At 33.8% G+C, this 24,594-nt stretch overlaps 1 protein-coding gene across 1 annotated transcript in view; it reads left to right on the top strand.

Annotated features, from left to right (window-relative positions):
* The first annotated feature begins 3,934 nt into the window (after positions 1-3,934).
* LOC127839668 (uncharacterized) overlaps positions 3,935-24,594 on the top strand; it is a 42,981-nt gene continuing 22,321 nt past the window's right edge. The window contains exon 1 of the mRNA XM_052368050.1: positions 3,935-4,088. Within this exon, the coding sequence (XP_052224010.1) occupies positions 3,935-4,088 (154 nt within the window). The remainder of the gene's footprint in view (positions 4,089-24,594) is intronic.

Below are 24,594 nucleotides of genomic sequence, written 5' to 3'. Positions count from 1 at the left end.
ATTTTCCTTTATTTCGGCAATGCTGAAATATAGCTGTCACGCACGGCGGACTATTATAGTCATTTTACTCGGAATCAACTATAAAGTAATCATTTTAGTAAACTCGAATCAGATTCAACAAAACAAACAATTTGATACCAATATGTAATATATTTTAAACACAAAATGCAACACAAAAAAATTAAAAAAAACTTTTTTTACAAATATTAAGATCGCATACTCATGGACGTCATTATTATTACGTCAAACGACAAAAGTCGCATTCTTTCCCACTAAAGCTGAAGTTTTTTTTAGTATTTCTTTCATTATTTCTTTAAAATCGGGGACGTAGAGAATTGATAATAGAAAAACAGGGTAGTGACTGATCTTTTGTAATACATGTATATTAGGCTCGGGACGAATAATATAATAAAACAAAGTTTGCTTAAAATGACTTTGGGATTTTCCGTGTAGTTCTATTTAACTATTCTATTTTAAAGAAATAATTGACTACTAAGAAAATTGATAGGATAAATCGAATACTAGGTCGGTGCCGAATAAAGTTTATTTTGCTCGGCCCGAAAATATGAACAACTCGCCAAGGCTCGTGGTTCAGATTTTCTAAGCCTCGCAAAATAAACTTCAGCTTTATTCGGCACCGACCTAGTATTCTCTATGTGCTGGTCTTGTACTTAAAACAAGACACCAACTATTGAGCCAGAATCAAACTAACAAAGCAGAGCGAATGACGTTATCAAGTGCCAATGCTCAAAACACTAGCTATAGTTTCAAGTAAGCGGTGACAGGTACTTAAAGCTATTGAAAACGCACTTAATGTGCAGATGTGTTTAGAGAGGTACTCTTAATTAAGCTGTAAGTATACTTTCCAATTTGAATTGCAGTTTCATTTTTGTACTTGTAAATGCTTTCGACTGCAAAAATAAAATCGTCCAAAAATAGCCCAACAGCTCATGTCAAGGATGGGAACAAGTGGTAAACATGTTTCAAGCGCACAGGTTCAGACTTTTGGAACAATCTTAAGTCTGTTATAGCCTCGACCCTTTTTTATCAAGATCATACGACATTTTAGTCACGAATGAGGTTTTAGCTCACAACACAATTTATTAGCTTTATTTTCCTAAAATAAAGGACACGAGAACGAAAAAACGCTACTTGATAATTAAACATTAACTTATCATTGAGGGTTCCATATGAGATGTAAGTCACTATGTAATACAAACTAAGTATTACTGTCAATTTACATGAAATTGATAAACGTAGCTTTCATAAGGATTCAATTATTTTTCAGTTGATCGATTAAATAATGCGGCTGTTTAATGTGGATAACCTTATGCAAGTCGATATATCGGGTAGTCACATGAAGCTTGTGCGCTTTAGATGTGACTTGTAATCTACATTCTGTATTTCATTTAATTACTTCAGCAAACTATTCCATAAATAAATTCCAGAGATAATGCAATGTTATTTTTAATTTTCTGTTCCTACAGCGCTGTTTATTTGAATATTACTTACCACTGATTCAGTTTAATGATTAAATACTTGCAATCGAGCCATTTAAATTGGATCAAAAATGGTAAAGTTCTAAATACTTGTTCGTAAATTCATTAAATGAAATTTACAAAAAAATGAAAATATGTTTAAATGTGCAATTTTTTTAAGATCAATTGAATTAGTTGTCATACACATATAAAAATATAATGTTTAGAGATTGTTTTAAGATACATGTCTTGATTTTACACACTTACTATTTATCTATTTATCTTTAGCGTTCAAACATTAATTACTTGATTAATCAATTGTGTCTTGTTCTGAGAAAATTGGGCATAATGCATGTGCGTAAAGTGTCGTCCCAGATTAGCCTGTGCAGTCCGCACAGGCTAATCAGGGACGACACTTTCCGCTTTTATGGTATTTATAGTTTCAAGGAAGTCCCTCCGTGCCGAAAATCAAGTTTAGGCGGAAAGTGTCGTCCCTGATTAGCCTGTGCGAATTACACAGGCTAATCTGGGACGACACTTTACGCAGATGCATTATGCCCAGTTTTCTCAGAACAATTCTCAATTATTCTGTTACCGCTCTAAGCTGACAAAGATTAAGCGTAAATACTGTTTCTCTTTGACCCAAACACTCGATGTATTGTATGTTATTGTATAAAGTTAGTCCAATATAATGCGGATACTTTTGGCAAGTTATTCTTCTCTCCCATTCAATAAATTATATCATAGAGAAGGTGGTATCAAACTATAATTAATTGACTTTGTAAAAAACGTTTTAAAACTTTCCTCCGCGAGAATATTTTTACAAAGTCTTTGATAATAAGTTGATAAGTAGAAATCCGTATATTATCATTTCTTACACTAGTACAATTTATTTTTCGAGGTAACATACAGGACCCGTAGTGGTTTCAGGTCAATAAACGACTCGCGCAATTTTTCTATTTGTGTTAAAGAGCAAACATGCGGCGCCTTGAATCCACCGTCTAATGGTAGGCGTTTAGATGATAACTACAATATCGGATCATTAGCAATCTTTGCTTACAACCCCGGTTACGACCTTCAAGGACCATGCAGGCTTTTGTGCAGGGTGGACGGCGAATGGAATCCGCGGGAACCCCCACGCTGTATTCGTAAGAATTTACATTTCATGATATAAATATATAATGCTAAAGTTGGAAAACCATGTGTATCATATTAAAGTTAATATGTACTACCTATTCAAGCTGTTTGCGATGTAAGTGGAAAATAATGAGTTAATTTGTTGGCGGCTTATTTTTGCGATGGTAGGATGGATGAACATGAAAAAACGAAATTAATGCTCTAATGGGGTTTGTAAACTTGCGCACAATAAGAAGGCTAATGTCGCTTAAAGGAACATTTTCACGGTTTGGTTAATTGACAATATTGAAAAAAGTCTCAGATTTCCACACTTGTAGTGTAGTTATGATATTTGGGAAAACAGTAAAACTGAACATTGACCACTCTCTTAAATATCGCTTAAATGCATATTTTGACGATTTAAACAACCTGGCATTTATAAAACGTTGCAAACGCGAAACGGTAGAATAAAATGAAGAGCTCTGTTGTTATCGTTATATTTGGTGACATTACGAGGATTGCTTAAATAAAGCATATAATGCACCATTTGCTTAGTGAGTCGAGAAAATGATAATTTTAGAAATTCAGCAGACGACATTTTAGCAGACGACAAATTTCCCAGCATGCAAAGGGTCTTTTACTCCAACGGTCAATTGTTCGAGCCCAGTTGAGGTTTATTCTTTTCTTTCTTTAATGATATTATTGTTTTAACTGAATCCATTTACTTTTAATATTTAAATTTAACATTTTCAAGACTGTATAGACAAAATTCAAAACATGTCAAAATATGTGAAAAGGTTCCTGTAAATTCATCAGTGATTCAAACTAGCCTGATAGCATGTTCAAAATATCCTGCAAATAATTCAACAAAAAGCAGATTACGGTTTTAAGAACACATAAAACCTGTCCCGAAATGTACGCGGATGGGAATAAATAATTTGTGATAATTGTACAGAATGATAAATCAAAGTAAAATATAATGAACATTTATTATTGAATTAAGTGTAAGTTGAATGAATAGATTGACATTTTGAAAGACCAATAGGATATGTATTCACAACAGGAATCTTTTTTTTTCTTTCAACAAGTTGTTGATGCATTTTAGAAGATCATCAGCCTTTCAACAACTACTGAGCACAAACGTCATCAAATAACACATATATAGCTCGATGATGATATATATTTAATGCGCAATCTTCGTGAGGGCAGCCATTCATTTGTGTCATGGCTGCTTTAATTGTATATCTTTTGACATCACGCAGTTGATTTACCCCGACCTTTGCCAACACAGGGATGTCTGCTCTCTCCCGTACCGTTTAAACATTTTCCACGAGAAGATAATGCAGGAGACACTCAATGTTCACCATCGGTTGAAGACCCATTTCCAACCGGAAATTCACTGGTTTCATAGATATCATGAGTGGTACCAGCAGTTAAGTGAAAAAAGTAAAAGTGACAAGCTTCAAGACATGAGATCAACCCTGTCCAAGGAAGGTACCAGTTTTACTGAGGTCCCAATAAGAATTGCCATGGGGACCGCAGCGATTGCCATACTGGTCAAGCAGTTTACAAGCAGCTCCATAAGCTTATTTACCAAGTACAGGCTCTACAAGTCCGCTGTATTTTCAATTCTACAGTTGAGCTGCGAGGCATTGACGCTTAAAACGGACATATAACGCAGGATACAGGTCTTTGAATACACGTATCTCAGAAGCCTGATCCGCATCTCCTACATGGAGCACAAGACAAACGACTAAGTCCGGTACATGACTGCAACAATTGCTGAAACATTTGCACACACGAGCCCCTCTTGACAAATGAAAAAACCGACGAAATCTGACTTGGTGTAGTCATGTAATCAGGCGCGACTGCCTCTGCACGTCTGTGCTGCAGGGAACGCTAGAGAGTGGTCGCCGTCGAGTCCTTCAGATGAAAAATTGGATCGAGAATACGAATTAGTGAACGTCTTTTCCTATGGATTAATTTCTGTCAACAGCCCTCGCAACATACCTGACTGGCGGAGGATCTAGGTGTCGTCGCCGTTTTCACCCCCTCCCCCCCTATCGAACAGATCTGATACGGGAATGATGATTATGATATCAATATTAATATACTATTTAATTAATTCGAAGTTTGCAACTGCTCGTATATAAGCAAACTAAACACGACGACAAAATTCGTATTGCTCTGCAATAGTGTGTAAAACGTATGACTCAGCAATTAAAATGTTGAATGAACTAATTTCTCTAGTTCGTGGAAAAAAATGTATGTACGTTTCATTAACTTGCTTTTTTATCCGCCCATAATATATTCCTTTCTTAACATGTATGTGACTTTTCTGTGAACAAATATATAACTAAAAAATGTTGAATATGTATTCTTATATGTGTTAGTATGCGGAGCTATGAAATGGCGACACATAAGCATTACCTCGTGCATACAACAAAATAAAGTCTACTCAAAGAGTGCACGCACGTAATCCCTGTATGGAAACTTATTTAAAATCACACTATTTTATTGTATTCCTATCGACGTTTACACACAAATCGAAATACGTTTTGCATTCGTTCTTTTGCTTTAAACAAAACAAATAAATAACAGTTCAATACACGATACAATAAATGATATACTTGCATTACGATTGTTGAAATCTATTTAAACAGAACAATATCTGGCATTTATAGTACGACTAATATAACAATATTAAACGTTGAGTCCATTATAAACCAAACGCATGCTTTCTATCGCGAATACATATTCATAAACCGGAGATTTGTTGTAAACGCTGCTAATCATCTGGTGTCGCGGACAGATCTTGGGTGAAGATTTAATTAAGGCAATTTCCCGTAAGTACTGCTGCCGTCTGCGGTGACCGAAAACTAAATTAAACGATGTCTTTCGCAGATAAATGGTCATTTTCCAATCATTATCTGTCATCAGCGACAGAGGTTACACGCCACTAGACCCTAATAAGATTTGCGAACAAATCCATCGGGCGAACTGAAAACTGCAATTCTGGCTCCGTCGTTTAGAAATGTTAAGATGCAATCGATTTGTGTCGCTTGAGTTAAGCAGTTAGCCATTATTGACTAAATTGCAGTCATAACACATAAATTCCATGTTTTTAATAACTATACATAAAAACACGAGTTCGAAGTATATACAGTCATAGTCAAGTGCTAGTTCCTTTTTGTGATGGCATGAGTAAATTTGATGTGAATTAACATGTTTAAACATACTTGTATAATAACTGGTGTAGTAAACGATAGCTTTAACATGCGCTAGCGATAGCTATGACATAAGTTACCGACATCTATTACGTACGCATGCGCTAGCTATGATGTTAGCTCGCGATAGCTATGCCGGGATAGCCATTTCTTACGCAAGCGATTTCCGGCGAATGATAATACATATCAGATCAGACATTTTTAAACATGAACCAATGTGCTCAGAGCACTAGTGACAACATGGATGTTTTTTTGACAAGTTTCATATGCCAATTATTGCGTGCGAACACGCGATCGCGTGCTTTCTTTATATCTATCGCCTGTGCACGTAATAGAAACCGCTTAATATTCCCTAAATAACACCGTAAATTTAAGTTACATTTGTCTATAGTCTTTCGGATGAGGATGTAATGTTTTATGTTTGAACTTGATAATTTTACTTGTGAAAAATCAACTCGATCGCAGAGGCGGTTCACATATGGTATCTGCTTTCCAAGAGGGGTATGTATGGAGGGCGACAATTTATGTATTTGATTCTCAAAGTCGGCAAGTACGGGCTCTTCTCATGGCACAGGCTCGTAACGTGCCACAAACACCGAGGCCTCGAACCGTCTTCACAATTGAGATGTAATGCATGACTGAAACGTAAATTAATTAAACTAAACTTAGAGCATTAATTACACATAATTATGCACAATTGTTATGTAAATACTTTAATGTTTTAGTTATGTCAAGCAATGCGGTTTTGATTCTGGCTTTAGTTTGATTTCTTTAATATATAATCGATTCTTAGTGGTCGATTAGGACAACGAAATACTTTTTGATAAACGTGAAACGATAACACAATATCAATATAGAGTAAACGCTCGGAGGGGGATCAAAGTAGTCGCATAAGACAGAGGTCGCATGAACAAGATTGACCGTATATGTATTTGCACTTTTGTTAAACAAGTAATTGCTTTTTGGGAATAAGTTTTTACAAAAATAAAGAAGAAAATATAATCACACACAAAAAATAATTTGTATTAGATCTACAATGGTTTCACTCCTTTAAATAAATAAAATTCAACAAATATGTAGTTTTTTGTGTAATTATTATATAAATACATTTGACAGACCGTGTTATACGTACATTGGAAATACGAATAATAAGTAGCAAATAAATCATTTTTATTGGTAGACATTCTCTGAGTTATTACGACAGAACCTGACAAAAGCCTCTACCAAATGAAGTCGTTATTTTACGAGAATATATTGTGTCTGAAGATGTCATAATATATAAGACTAAGCTATGGATGCAATTATAGAAACCGAAGCAAAATCTAATGCAATTTTACTTTGAGATTTTTAACGTGTATTATTCGCATGTCCACTGTTTATACAACACGGTTTATCAGACTGTATTAAGTTGAAAATACCAAACAAAGAAGAGGCATATGAAAAGAGGAAGTACGTACAATGTATCTTCGAACGGGTACCGGGTACTGGATCAGTATAACATTAATAAACAATAAATTATAAACATAAATGAGTCTGTTTCCACCATTATCGTTTTTTAAATATAAATGGTATCTGAATTGTAATGCGCAGATTGTCCCTGGTGCCATGACATATTCTATAGGAACTTACTTTTTCCGTAAAAATATCTTTCTTAGTCATAGTTGGCACAACAAACATATGCATATACGATGCAGTTTTTTTTAAATAGAAAGCTAAATGACTATATCGGGTTATTGTTACTTCTATTGTTAAAAATTCAGATTATTCACCTATGCAATTGCCGAACATTAACCCTGTATTAATTGCTAAGAAGGAGTTGAGGCAGAAAACGACATGGATGTATCATTACTATAGTGTTAAGTGATGTAAGCAAGTAAAGTAGAGAAAATAAGATAGTTTAGATTTTATACTCTTGTCATTGTGAATGTAGACTTAATATAATTCACGTGTAATATCGTCTTCGAGGTTTGTTTATTATATTTATTAGAAATACGTACAATGTATAGTAATATGCGCTTGAGTTATTTTACTTTGATAATATCATCTGTGTTATGGATTTGCAATACCAATATTTTTAACTTTTATTTATTTTTTGTATGGAAAATTGTTATCAAACAGAAGCCAAATGAGTCTATCATTAACGTTATGAAACCACTGGAATCCGTCATTCCAATATGACTTGAAGTTTGTTTAGAACTAGTAAATATTTGTGTGGGTTTTCAGATATTTTGATTAGTTAATGTTGAATTTACCTTTCCTTTTAGTGAATTGTTTGTACTTTTACAAGCAAATAACGGCGAATCTACATCGACCGTATATGGAAAACAGTTTGTAACCATAACAAACAATTTGCACCGGGTTTATAAGTGTATTTTATTTCACAAGCGCCATCATCATTGTTTCCAATAATATATTTTAAAAACAAACTTCCTCGAAGCAACTCTCCCACGTTCTGATTCAAAAACGCCCAACAATTATTTCCCGACTTGCTTCAAATGAGTATTTGGTCAGCGTTTAACACAATAATAATATCAATTGAAGTTATAATAAGTTTACGGCGGTAGCCTTTATCTGTTCCATTATCAAAATACATTGACTAATATAAATATGGCGGCTCTATAAATATTAAATATGTTTGTGAAGATCACACTTCGTATATTAATTATTTGGGATGCAAATATTGGATTGGTGATTTTGCTCATCAGACTTGGTAAGTTTAAGTTGTGTGATTTACAAATTGTATTAAAGGGGCCTTTCCGCAGATTTTGGCATGTATTTAAGTTTGTCATTAAATGCTTTATATTGATAGATTTAAGCATTGGATCTAAAAAGCTCCAGTAAAAAATCAAGAATTAAATTTAAAAAAAAAGAAAATAAAGAACCCTCAACAGGGTTCGAACCACTGACCCCTGGAGTCCTGGAGTAAAAAATCTCCCATTTAGACCACTCGGCCGCCCGTAGTAAAGGATGTATTTTATACTTTATAAAAGCAATCCTCGTTGTTTCACAGAATATAATGACAACAACATAACTCTCCAAATTGTTCCATCGTTTTGCGTTGCAACGCTTAATAATATTCAGAATTTTAAATCGTCGAAAGATGCATATAATGGCTATTTAAGAGCATGGTAAACGTTCAGTGTTACTGTTTCCTCACAATTATCATAACTAAAGCGAAAATTTGCGAATCTAAAATATATTCTTTTTAATTTTGTCAATTACCAAAACGTGAAAAGGCCACACAAAAAGAAGTTACTTCTACTGACACTGTATAAACTATAGTGTATAATGCGGATTTCATCCAAACTGCGCAGACCCTCAACGCACATGAATTAAGCCTCAATTTCCCACAGCGAGTCCCATATCTGAGATCTAAATCAGTGTAAAAAGTAGTGTTGGGTTGATAACCTTGATGACAATGTACATATGCTTACATTACTTACATTACATTTTTTCATTACTAATCTACTCTCGTTTTTCCAGAATCTAGTTTACCTGTACATCACTCGATTTCCATTGATCTGTATATCAATATTAACTTATTGCAATAATTAACCCCAGTTGAATTCATGTAGTCATAGTAGTAATTGCTGGATGTTTGATTTCTTGTTTCTTTTATCATAGACATCAATAACGCACGTGCATTTAAGGACTAAATGATATTCATATAATTGAACATGTTATTATAACAAAGCTGATATGTGCATACGTATTCACCAAGATTTTTAAATTTTGTAATGTTTACCTTGCACGCTTTTTAAATTGTAATGTTTTACCATCGCTATATTTCCCGATTATATTATATATAACTGTTGCTCAATTGTTAGTCTAAATGTCTTTGTTAACCTACTGAAATCAAACTCAAATACATCGATCAAAATTAAGCAGACAACTTACTACAGGAAATGATGCCATTCATAAAATCCATTCGACTTAATCCTGACGATGCAATGTAATTAAAGCACGTGTATTGATCAGAAACCCGACTATCTGATAAAGTTGCACAGTATAGAATGCGCGCGAGTACTTTATAATAGGTGCCACAATTAGAGATCTGTACATTTATTTACGTGATTTTGCTATCTGTTTTATTCAGAAATTGAATTGCATAATAGCAATATTCTTCCCTTCATCTGATCAAGATAACCATACGATTTTTAACATAATGTTATATGTTTATATGAATATGATGTCTCGTAACAAGTATGTATTTCATTGCGCCGATTAGTCAGCCCAACATATCTGCATGCTTATTTTACGTATATTTGAAAACGGTTGATATTCAACACCGTTACATTTAAGATCGTGTTAAGAATGTATAAACCTGAAAAGTCACAAACTACTTTCCTCAAAATATACAATGACATCTCTTAAGAATACAGTCACTTCTCTTAGACGAGTTCAGAGCGACAAAGTGTATGCGGAATCACCGAAGGAATTAAAAGACAATTCGACATAAATAATGTCGCAAATATAAATTTGCCTGTGTGAAACATTAAATTGAATTGTAATCTTTACCTTGAATCTAGTATCTTTGATTTATGTATAAAGACACTTTTCAAAACTATTACACAAAATTATATGTTATCAAATGAATTTTAATTGTGTTGAAAACATTGAAAGATAATTTAACTCGCAAAATATATTGAACAATGTTTTCTGTGCAATTGCGATAATGATTATCTAAATGTATTATCGCATTATTAGATTTGAATGAAACATGATTGTTTAAACAAAGATCTATCATGTTGCTTGATAGATCTTTGTTTAAAATATATTAAAACATAAACGAAGTTACTTGCTCTTTTCGAATGCAGAAAGAATAGAATAAACACGGGCTAAATTAAAATATTAAATACATCGATGTTTAGTAAGGATTGTATTAGTTTGTTTTTGAAATACAATACATTTATTGTAATGACGTAAGCTTATTTTTGAAAACATTATTCACACACTTTTTTAACATTCGAACAATAGAACAATATTAGAACGTTCAGGTTACAAACTCATATTTAAAAAAAATAAATATTCACACACTTATTGTAACACTCTAACAATAGAACGATATTAGAAAACGCAGGTTACAAACCGAAATTGTAAAGCTAATTCTGCAACATGATGATCAAATAATCCAGGAATTATCAATGTTCTTTATGTAAGGACGCAAACTCAACATATGATACATTGAAAACCATAACATTGTCACCGTGATATATTGGCATTATAGCATTGATTCATTCTATGATTATGTGCTTTGGTAATGTATATGGTAAGTCGTCTATCTCTGAGCAGGCTTAACATGACAATGAGCAGCACTATCAAAGACCATTGCGGTACTTCTTAGTAGTTGAACAGGTTATGGCCACATCCAAAATTCTCACGTATATCATAGTAGATGAAGCAAATAAGATATATATATTTATAAACGGGTATTGCATAAACTTTAAAAAAATACCAGGAATTCATATATACACATGTATCGTCGACATGTAGGTTTTCAATATGTTATTGCAAATGTCACATACTCTTGAAGGCGAGTTTTTTTAGTATTAACGGGTGTTTTGTTCAGCTATGCTACAACTTTCGCGACTAACACGTTATTGTTTGGTAACACTTCATAAGAAACCACAAAGCCATTTGGTTAATTAATAATTAATAAGAATAATGAATAAAATGTATGCAATCATAGGTGAGGTCAGGTATTTGAAGATTGATTATTGACAGTAATTGCTAAATTCTGCAAGTATGGAAATTCTTTTTGGCTAATAGAACGATGCAAATGTTTGACAATTGCAACCTTTAAAGGGAAATTTTCACGTTTTGGTTAATTGACCACATCGAAAAGAAAATGTTTCAGATTCACATATTTTCGTTGTAGTTGTGCGAGGAAACTGTTAAATTAAACATTTCCCGTGCTCTAAAAATCAATTATATGCTTCTTTTGACGAATCAAAAACGTGAAAATTCTAAAGCGTTACAAACGCGAAACGATTGAATAATTTGGAGAGTTCTGTTATGACCGTTATATTTTAAGACACTATGGGATCGCTTATATAATGTACAAAATACACCACTTACTGTATGGCCACAGATGGCCGAGTGGTTAAGCGCTTGACTGTTGCTTTAGGGGTCAGTGTTTAAAGCCACGTTGTGGATTACTTTTTTCTTTCTTTAATTTTATTCGTATGTTGTTGTTTTTTTTTAAATCTTTATCGGAGCTATTCAGTTCCAATATTACATTTATCAATTTCTAGCATTTAATGACAAGCTTCAATAAATGCCAATATCTGTGAAAATGTCCCTTTAATGGATTATAAATTATAGTAAACACAGTGGGCTGCAATTACATCAGCAGAAGTAATTGTTATCCTTTCTTCCAATCACCCTACAACAGACACAGGAATAAACCAGGCGACACACATAAACTTAGAGCCGTGCTTTTTGAAAGAGGGTTTAATGCATGTTCGTAAAGTGTCGTCCCAGAGTAGCCTTAACTTGATTTTTACTAAGAAAATCCTTTTTTTTAACAGAAATTATCATAAGAGCATAAAGTGTCGTCCCTGATAAGCCCTAGCTAACGCACATGTATTAAATCACTCTTTCACAGAGCACGGCCCAAATACATTTATCTGATGTCACCGCATTCGAATGGTCAATACATATAAGACTTGACGCACATTACTGTCAAAATAATGATGAAAAAAGCTTCATTCATATTTGCATTTCAACCTTGTAATCTACAAATCCAAATCTATCAACACATTGATATGTTTTAATCTCTATTAGACACATTTTACAACTACATAAAAGAACATTTGTCCTCTTTTAAACATTCTTTAATTATTTATGATCAGTGATATATATATATATATATATATATATATATATATATATATATATATATATATATATATATATATATATATATATATAAACGTAAGAATCGTTTAGACTGGCATAAAAGATTGCGTATAATATGCGAGTATTAAGCAGTTAAACGAAATCAACCGCGGAGCACGCTTGTATAGAAGTCTGGAAGAGGAAATCTGCAGAAATTCCTGTTAATTATGTCCAACAAGATGATCCTGTGCTGAGGTCAGAAAGGTCACGTGATTGGGTTCTAAGATGATAAAATTCCACCACAAACAGGGGGGGGGGGGTCATGCATATTCGGGAGCTTACCGGGTTTAGGTGAGGGAAGTTGGAATTTCCTTCCAAGATGGCGTCGTTTTCGTGTTTTATGTGAAGGAGTAGCGGATATTTTCACCCGGTAAGCGACTTGATAAAATATCGCCCTTTCGGCTCTACAGGGTTTGTGCTTCCTTCGGTATTTTTTATGTCAAGATCGTAGACGTCGGGATTAAAGAGTTATTGAATGAAACCCGTCGACAAATCTGGTGTCTACTTACGTCACGTTCGAGAAAATGGATGTACACATATCATGTTCTCTTATAATACACAGTATTGACGCATGTGTACATTAAAATATAACTACAATCACGATAATTTCAATTTTCCGACGCCGTTTTATCTCAGATAACTAGTTTATTTCCAAAACATATTAGTTTATCCCCCCATTTTGGAACTGACATCCTTTAAATTACATTTTGGGTCCTGACTTCCAAACGACAAACAGCAATTTCCTATGTCAAAGAGCTTGACACCAAATTATCTGAGACGCGCAATGTAATATTATACATGGTTTGAGAAAATTATGTAAGGCGCGCAATGTGATGTAACGCAGGGTTTGAGCTCGGTATCTTAAATTGACAGGTCTTTCAGTTCCTATATATGACAATCGGAATGGAGCTTAATGATTTTTATTAAAACGGCCACTCAATACTTAAAACTCAATTAAACCCTTGAACCTATTACTGTATTCAACACGGTTGATAGTTCGCAAACATCATCAAAACGGTTTCCAATACCCCCAACACGCCGTCTCAGCCTCGAGTCAACCTTGTGTGTTGATATAAGAGAGCCATACCAATATTGGCTCACTCACTCCAACTGCGTATTTATTCATGTTCGTTAAATTTTAAACGAAGTCTTACATATTGTACGACAGTTCCAGTATATTTACCTTTTCCTTAATACCGTGGCACTGGATGAACTCAGTAACACGTGGGACTCGGAAGATATGAAACCCTATACAACGACCATGATACATATCATTAGCACGTGTGCTTCGCATATTGGATTTGGAGTTTTGCTTACTTCGCTTGGTAAGTTAAACTTTCGTGTATGATTTACGATTTCTTTGCAAAAATATATTCAATATAATTCTAATGAGTATGCTATTTGTTTAGACTTCACGTGTCTTATGTGTTACACACATGTATGATTGTAAATGATTCTTTCTAGAATTTGATATAGAAAACAAAAAATATATCATCTCGAAATATACAAAAATCATAATATAGTAAAAACTCACTTTTTATAGTAAATGTATGAAATGTTGTTATAATGCACACACTATTTTCAAAAAATGTTTATTAAATTAAACGGCACATTTACATTGAAAAATTATTGCAATCTCATAGGCGTTCAGTTCATTGAACGGTTAATACTTTAAATCGGAAAGTATAAGCATAAAACAGAAGGATAAACAGCACACATTTAAATTATAACTTATGATTTGAATTTAACAAAAATGTCAATTTCTTGTTTGCTGTTGTAAAAACCATCACATAGTGTTTTTTAATTTACTTTTAATTGAATCGTTAACGATTTAAAAAGAAATTTTTATTAAGTTATGGTTAACGCTGTATTTTAAAGCCGTTTCGTAGAGTTTGTCCAACTATAATGTACATTAATTAATTCAAACCTTTACGAACGATTTTGAAATCGCCTATTATAATATTTTTTTTTAAACATAAGAAAATATGGTGAATCTTTTCTAGAATTTCTTAATGTAATTTTAATGATAACTTTGGCACCGTCATGCATTCTACGAAGTATTAACACATCACTGTTAGACATATTTGCAAGCTTTAAAAAAGTAAAACCAATAGCCGGAAAAAATGCTGCAAGCATTTTCTGACTTTCTTTATTTACATTTTGAATCGTCTGCTTAGAAAATTATCACCGAAAATATATCCATACATATATAATGTTTACCGACGCGCAAAAACGGAAAGCTACGAAGACTGAATCGAAGCAACAAACTGTAATTCAAAGACGTGATGGACAAGATTAATATGCAATGACATACTTATTAGTTTCAGACGACTCTTTTGTCAATTGTTTTTTTTTTATCTTTCCAATAGTATGCGTTTATGTGCAACACAAGGCTATGTTTAAAGATTCGGCATTTGTCAGAATATACTTTTTCGTAAGTAATTGACAAATGCGCCACTTGAATTAAAAGTGTCTGTAGAGGGGGTTATTGTCGCACGAATAATGCCATGTATCGTGGGGTTGCTTCATGGTAATAATTGCATGTTAAACGACTGTGTTGTAAAGTTATAATGTGAAATAATTCAACAGCGTTCATAAATAGTAACAACATTTTATCGCAAGGAGTTTACAAACATTGGGAATTATCGATTAAACCAAATTGCCGGAAAGTGTTCAATAGTGTTCATTGATTCAGTCTATTACTGTGATACATAAGGGTAATTCCATAGGGTTAATTGATTTTTTATATATTCGGAATAACTAGGTTTAATTCACACTTAATATCTCTACTATTTATTCGGGATGCTGTAGTGTATGCGGATATACACACTCACACTATAAACTATTTTATTACATATATATGTAACGGTGGTCGATATTATACGGTTTTGACGTACTTGATTTGATAAAGAATGTTTGTATACAATACGGTTATGTTTCATATATGCACAAGTACATTTTTTCATGCAACACTTAGTTTTATTTCCTTTCCACATTCAACAAAATTATTAATACACATTCATATTTAATACGAAACTCGAGCGACAACAAATACAAAAACACTTTGCGTGTTTGTGTTGCTTACAATCAACGAATATTTGTAAATGTATTATGCTGGGTAAGTATAGAGGTGAGATAATCCAACATTGTGGAACAAATATAATTTTCTCCAACATTGTGTTTTTTCGGTAATTCTTTCGTAAATATCTGATACTTTCGATTGCCAAAATTAGGTTAAACACATTTGTATTTGTCATATATTTAATGCATTTAGACCCACAATATGGCATTATAACAAACACTTTAAAGGTGGTCTTAATATAAATCGAAACAAAATCACAATACCTCCGCCCACACATATACTACTATATATGCATGTTTTCTACAGCGTAATTAAAGATTAACAACTTAGCACAAAGGATGACACGAATGTTGTGATTATTCAACATTTTGTACCCGCAAAGGCTAAAAATAAACCCAACACAACAACAGTATGACCATTCCTTTGTCAATCCAGTTGTTAGTAGAAGCTGCTGTAATTTGATGGTACATACCGGTTTCGTAGAGTTGAAAATGAATACCGTCGGATAAGTAGTTTTTCTGAGAACACCATGTAATTCAATTCTTATTACATTTCTAATCAATTAGGTCTAGGTAACCGATATTTCAATACATCGTTGTCTACAATATGTGGCTGATTAATATCTACGGCCATATTGATTTGGACGTGTAACGATTATATAATATCCTAAACGTTTTTTACATCAATGATACGCAACGAGGAAAAAGGTTATTAAAATGGTGTTTTAATATATTACCGTCAGTGAAATATGATGCGGCACAGAATAAACACGCTCAACAAATACATTATGACTGTGAATATGCACTCTGGAAGCAGATTCTTTGTCAGCGAAATCACACGATTAGATACACATGAAGTGAACATTCAGCTGCACCAGCATATCAGAAGCCTTACTATACAATGAGGTTCTGTATTATGATAAGGAACTATTTGCAAAACCATCAGACACAAAACTAATGCACTCTAGAAAACACACACGCACATTAACAAACGACCATACACGAACACAACTTGGTTTACCGCTTCGGAACGGTCAATCCAAAAGCAATACTGATATGATGTTAAGTGCTTGTGTCCAGACTTCGAATGACATTTAAATCAGTACTCATGTCATGTGTCATCACGAACAATTCAGATTTTTTTCAGAATTGAACATATGGGTGTCTCTCATGTTCATATGACTATCTGCAGTACCATGTTGTTGACATTACCATTTAAATAGTGATGCATTTTGCATGACAAATAAAGCATTTGTTTAATAAATACAAAAAGTAGTTCTCGTACAACGCATCGCCCAATAAGAGCCCACTGCGAATTTTGTTTAATACATTCACATACTTATCTTGTCTTGACAATTACGTCCGTGTTCTATTCGAATCCGCGTTTTTCATAGAAGAAGAATATATATAGAAGAATGAGTTAATGTGTTCAAATAAACCATAAACAAACATTTACGTAATATCATCAAAAATAAGTGTCTTTTAACGCCATTATGCTTTGCTGTAATTATAGCGATTAATACGAGACTCGTTCTGGACAAACCTGGCTATGCATGATGCAATCTGCACAGGCTAATCACGAACGAATTTTTTTTTCCGCTTGTATGTAGGATTTCATTAAAGGGAATTGCCTTCTAAATACAAACTCTGTCTAAGCGGAAAGTGTCGTCTGTGATTAGCCTGTTTGTAGTGGTCAGGCTAATCTGGGACGTTACTTTATGCACATGTAAGAAGACCAGCTTTCACAGAATTAGGCTCATTCGAAAACAACCAACACGCACATTTATTTAGCTCTACGGGCATTCGATATCGCTCGTGTCGATGCACTTAAACGTTGTTTTTACCTTGTACATAACATGATCTACATTGATCTGTATATCAAATATTAATACTGTACACTAATGAACCCAATTGTATTCGTTATCAATGGTGGTGGAGCATTGATTTATTTTGGCCTCATCCGAATACAACTCAATATATAACTATGCCTTTACGGGAATGATGCAATCTCCACAATCCAATGTACATTAGCACGCAAAGTGTTACTATAGCACCATAAGGAAGATACAAATCATATAACATAATGGGTTTCTTTATTTATGATAAGAGACAAACTATCCAACAGTCTGACGAACACAACAAACAACAACCTAAATAAAGCGCATGAATACACAACCAACACCTATACAAATGGCAATACTGTGCTTATTATTTAGAATCAAAAATAAAATCAAGCTGGTATCATCAAATGTATAAGAGACATTCACTTTATGTTATACCTTTAATCTAAAACTGTTTTGCAATCCTTACATTTCCCAGATGCATTTTATAATATTTATGCCCCAGTTAGTATAACTGACAATATATTTATCCTTCAACACCCTTAAATCGAATTTGAATGTTGTCATCAAATAATGAAGACAACTCAATTATGGAAATGGGCTGTTTATCCTAATCCATTGACGTCATACGGATTATGCAATGCAGACGGATCTTCAGTTATGTAAATATTGACGTCAATTTGAAGCATGCAATTCAGACAGGTCTCCATCTATACACATGCATTGATCAGAATACATGATTATCTCATATAGTCTCAGAATCTGGAGCAGGCATATGACCCATCTTCAAGGTCAGCGAACTGTCCATGTATATTTTCTTTTCTTTAACATTCGTGCATAATTCTTCCTAATAGAAATGTACATTGTCGAACCTTGTGAAAACATATCAAAGCAGAAGGGAGAAAGTATGTATCCTGAATACTATTGTTCTTTTTCGATTCAAGACATGCGAACGCCAAACTTTAGCGCCGTTATTATAAACCATGGGATTCCCTGAAGAATACTATCGTTTTTGTCGGACACATCAATAGCGCGGAAAAGTCTCAGTAGATGTTCCGAGTTAATGAACAGGGTTTCATACGGAAGGAATGTCGTCGAACATACATATGCCAGTGTGAGAAATTAAATTGAATTGTTCTCTAAAGAATGAACCTGTCAACTCCATTGATATTTATCTATTAGACAGATTTGCAAAACTATCGGATAGACGGGTATTTATTGCATTGGATAATTATGGATGACACTTTCTGCTTTTATGAAATTTTTCGTTTAAAGGAAGTCCCGTTTAAATTTGCATGATTTCAAATGATACATTTCCGTATCTGAATCACAGTTAAAGTTTTATTTTAAATGCAATAATAAAATATAAAAGATAAATAAGTATTGTATCGAGCATATTATTCGATGGATAACAAGTTTGGCCGTAATGGTCAACATCGGATATGTTCAAATGCGGATTGTTATCTGAAGTCGGGTTTGTTTAACACAACGGAATGCTTTCCGAAAATCCAACGATTAGCACTAGTCCGAATAAATGTCATTTGGTAATGTCTTCAATTTTACAGGCCAGCCGAATGTCGACATGTTAGGTTTAACTGTGATCAAAGGTTTAATCGAGCTCCTTAATTTATAATGGAGGTTTTACGTTATGATTCATAACCTGTCTCTTTACGGGAAGGTTTAAGTCTAAAACCCTTCCTCCCGTGGCGAGTGTTTACAGTATGCAGAGTCGAGTAAATATGCAATTATTGGTCTGGAATCGTAGTTACCCAACGGCATACGGCACTATAAAACATGGCACGCTGTCATTGGAAATATTGGCCATTTCTAGGTATTGATGGAATATTATTTGTCAGACCAATTAAGTATGTTGATGTTGTTCAATAATACTTTGGGTGTTATTATGTCACCACAAGGGAATATTTATTGAACATGTATAACAGAGCAACCCATTACCGTTGATAACATATTGATGTGAACTATTGGGACCTGATTAAACTACTACCAGTCAATAAAATCAGTAACATGAGTTGAACGCATTGCTCTGAAAATAGTTCATTATCGTATAATGATTGTAATTGACTGCTTAAAGCTATTAATACAGAAAATTAATACTTTAAAACAAACATGTCCGTATGAACGTACACAAAATTGACTCGCATCAAATTCACAAATTCATGCGTTTTCTTAAGTCATATTTGCCCCTGTAAGAATTAAACAAACCAATACGCTGATTTCAAGGACATCAAAGCAAGGATTAATTACATGGGGTTGCCATTATCTGTGCACATCGTGTCTTTTTGCAATCAAAGGGCATGTGCGCACTGTGATTTTGAGAGTCGGTACGAAAGAACAGTGTGCGGTTTGTGCGTATTGCTTGATACGTGAACAAGACATGTCGCGAAAACATATCGATTAATAAAACAATGTATTACCGGAAGAACATGCATGCTATGGCGACAGTAGTTCTCCCTGTTGGCATGTTATTTCGTTTCGGTATAGCATACAATTTAATTACGTATAAAAATATAGACATATTTGCATAAACATGATTCATATTTACATTTATTCTATCAAATCTTAATCAAGCATATCAATATGTCTTTTTAGTTCATATAAGTACAAACATATAGGTGTAAAGTGACAGGGAAATTCTTTAAAAAAAATCATCTTTGTTTAATGATTTAATTCAGTACTGGTTCTACGTTAATTAAATTGCGATTTTATGTTAATTTTTTTGCTGTGTTTTATCTCAATCGGAAAAGTAAGATATCAATCACGGGAAGCATCACAAGCAATCTGGACATATGTCCTTATTTTATTTCAATGATAATCTCAAGAAAGATTGTGCAAGATACGCGAGAGTCACGACCCGGTGTCTTTTAGTTACAAGTGTTAAGAACCGATTAAACTGCATCTCGGTTTAACGTCTCATGAGAATGGCGAGATCGTATGTTAATTTAGAGCAGCGGAATCCGAGGAATCTGAGTTATGTCACTATATACCGATATCTTTGAAGTATGTATAACATATATTCGAAGACAGTCGACACAATACATTACAAAAAATATGTCATTGATTTCAAAATACGGACGAATTGCAACGCATATGTTGTTTTTAAAACTACCTTTTTGACAAATTTATTAATTTGTCTGTAACAGGTAATTGTGCTGTGTTATTATTTTATCACATTTGTTCATTACATGGTTTTTATTTCCAATTTATTTATACCAAATGATTGAATGTGGTGCTTCAAAACGACCATCAGCTCTGTAAATCTTCGAGAATAATGTATTAAATATGTTTTCGTACTTTTCCCCTCTATATCGGGATGCTTGATTATATATCAGAATACAATATAAAATGTACACGTTTCAGATTTAACGGCTTATTCATTTGCCAATATAAACTCATTTCAATTATGACAACGACAAACCATAGCTTGCAAGGAAGAGAAAATCGCTGGAGTCAGCGAATTAACAAATCAAACAAGTTTGGTCGCTTGGGTGATTATGTTTACAGAGCGGGTCATGCAAATGTCACTAACTAAATGGATCAATGTAAACAGAGAAGGGAATACAAAGTTAGTCATAAATATGAGTTTATAAAACGAGGCTTAAAAACTTGAACCACAAGCCTTGGCCAGTGTGTCAGGTTTTGGGGCCTAGTAAATAATTGTGTATGTCTTTTCAACACTTATATTGGCTTATAATTATCCTATAATTTTCGTATATTAGATGCCTTTATGTCGTAAGCTAACAAAAGAAAACGACTAGCATAACGCTAAAGCATAAAATGTCAAGAAAATTAACAAATTCGCGTTTCTTTATTGCGCGTGTTATCTGTATCAACATGGTTGAAATCTACCAACATTATTAGGATGTGTTGTTACCTCGTTTACGCTTGTGCGATAATGGGATAAAACAATACGAGTTTTTGTTATATTCTCATGCTATATACTGGAGCCTTAGAAAAATGTGAATTCAACATGGGGGCATATAGACAGACAGAGTTACAGGAGACTATGGACAGATTTACCGTAATATAAACATCATTAAATATTTTAAAAGGCACAGATCGGTACAAGTTTTAAAGTATCATAATTAAAACCCGTTTTTGCGATGTATTTAAATGTCGTTGCAGACTTTTGCAGTGTATTTGACAAAAAAACGCATATTACATGAACTGACAAAATTGTTCTTAAGTATCTCACAATAAGAAATCAGATTTAATATTAATAATATTTACACACATATCTTGGTGAATTATGCAATGCACGATGCAGTTAATTACACATGGTCTTCATTTCCTATATATGTTTGGCAGTGTAAGCAAGGTCCTCCCTGTTCGTTCACTCAGGCGTGTCTGCCTGTTTCTTAGCTATGGGTTTCAACCCAGCATCTTCATTTATGTTGTTATCCTTAACATATTATAACATTTAAGATAAGGTTCAGTCACAAAACTTGTTTAGAAATGCCTTATAAGTTCTTAGCTTATTCCGCCCGCCTCTTATGATGTTAACGCATGTTTTACAGTTGATTTTATATTTTTTCAAACATAGCAGTAACTACTTGGTCGGTTTAATCGTTTGCATGAAGAGGTTGATTTTACATTGTCAGTACCGTATGTATTCGATCGATGTTGTTTGATGATAATGAATTTTCTACGTCTATGTAAATATTTTTTAAATTGTTACTGGTAAAACACACAGTCCTTTATATAAAAAATTATAAAGGCAAAGTGAGATGCCATTTTGTGAATCGTCACAAAAGCATACGTGAATTCTCTTGTTCATGGAATACACTTGGCTTAACGTTGTCGTATTACGTACATTATTAGTATGCTTAATACATGAAAACGCATCCCTCGCATGGCAATGCTATTGTCATGCTATGCTTTACAGTTAAACTTTCCACAGTCTCTGAACCATTGATCGAGAGATCAATACGAAAGCGGTGCAGCAATTAATCCCTGTGGAAACTGATTATGAAATGGTAGTCAATTCTGGAAACATTGATTTATATTTTTCCTTTCATGTTCAAGATAAATAGTAACATTTCTTAATGGACCAGATGCGATGTTGATGAAACGGTTTATCCTCAGGTGAAATTGAGTCGATCTACCTTTTATACTGATTATTATGAAACCTTTGTAAAGTAGAAAAGCACCACATTTTTTATGAAACATGCCATGCCAAGTCATCCAATAGGAGTAATGCAATACCTAATGATTGAATGTAAGGATAAATGAACAAGTAAACGTAATTATTGTATTTATTTTATTAAAGTAGCGGTTAATATTGTTAAATGAAATTAAAAAAAAACTGCGAAATGGTGTACCAAATGTGTAGTGTATCAAATGTACGGTGTTTTATTGTTTATTTCCATGGCGCCATTTTGTTTTAACAAATATTTAGGTGCGTACAAATCATGATAACGTGGGCTTACTCAAAATGAATCAACACGCTCTGAGTCATTTGAACGAGATAAAGCAAATATGTCTGCTTTGAGCATCTCCGGACGGACCAATATACTCATCGCTCCAATTAAGGCAACTTCTGGTACTACGCGTTACTTTATGTTGAGAAGTCTCGTTCAACAAATTTGCATTTGCATTCGATAGTATTTATGAGACCCAAGATGACCCTTAACGGCGGTCATGAATTTCTTGTATTTCGAGAGTTTACGCTTGGTTACTATGATGTCCATGCACAAATTGTTAATTGGTTACGGGTCAATCAGGGAATCGGTATTATTAATGTTTCGATTAATATGCTGAAGGTCAATACAGGGCATGCCTTTAATGTATTTTTAATCAGCTCCCATTTGACAATCTAAAACACAGAAAGGTGGAACAAACATATTTTTTTATCAAAAACCAAATCAACGTTACTCTAATATAAACGTTTGTTTTTATGAATGACGTTAGCTCGCATAGCATGCTCTGTAAAAGTGCTATCTTCATATTTTGTCCATGCATTTAAAGTCGCCTCACGGTATTTACGAGCACAACTGAAATATAACGTTAAGAATCGTATTAAGGAAAGAGTTGGATCTTGGCATATAAAACTATAACAATCGTTATATTTAACTTGTTCTCGTAAATACCGTGAGGCGACTTTAAATGCATGGATAAAATATGAATACAGAGCATGTCATGCGGTCTAACGTCTTATATAAAAACGGGAAGCGGACAACGACAACGAGCGAGGCCTTGTGTAGGGGAGATAACCCTGGGTTATGGTTAGGTTAGGGTTAGGGTCAGGGGTCGGGTTAGGGTTAGGGTTAAGGCTTACACCAATCCAAACCCGACCCTAACCCTAAACCTTACCCTAACCCTCTAACCCCCATGCGTTTTACAATACCAGGCCTCGCTCGTTGTCGTTGTCCGCTTCCCCTTGTAATTGCATGTTTCTCTCTAGTAGATTGGATACAACTCACATATTTTTCCACGACGTCCGTCGTCGAATTCACGAAACGGTTTATCATTGTTTGATATGCATCAACAAATGTGTCCGAACATGATTTGCTACAACAAAATATATGCCGCATTCAAATATGTTGTAGCGTGTATTAATCTAACCATTGCTTTCTTGTTCTTTATATAAAACAGCCAGCGTGTGTTAACAAGAATTGATCTACTAATAATGTTGATTGACTTCCTAACGATTATGTTAGGTTACATTTATTTTACTTAAAATGAAGGTTGTTTCATGAAACGTCGTTATAGTGCATCATTTCTTTCCCACAAAGTATCAATACCTCGGTAATAGACTGAGGCAATGGAAATAGCACATATATCTGTCTACGTGAAACATTTAATTGAAAGTTTCTCTTTAAAATGAACCTGTCAAGTTCGTTGATATATATATCTTGGGAATGTTCACTGTCGAAAACAGTCGTATTGATTGAGACTGGACGTAATTAATATGCTTTAAAGATCGCTAAGATA

The sequence above is a fragment of the Dreissena polymorpha genome, chromosome 7 (assembly GCF_020536995.1).
Source record: "Dreissena polymorpha isolate Duluth1 chromosome 7, UMN_Dpol_1.0, whole genome shotgun sequence".
Classification (NCBI taxonomy): domain Eukaryota; kingdom Metazoa; phylum Mollusca; class Bivalvia; order Myida; family Dreissenidae; genus Dreissena; species Dreissena polymorpha.
Note: the sequence above shows the minus strand (reverse complement) of the source record. Positions and strands in the feature narration are given on the sequence as shown.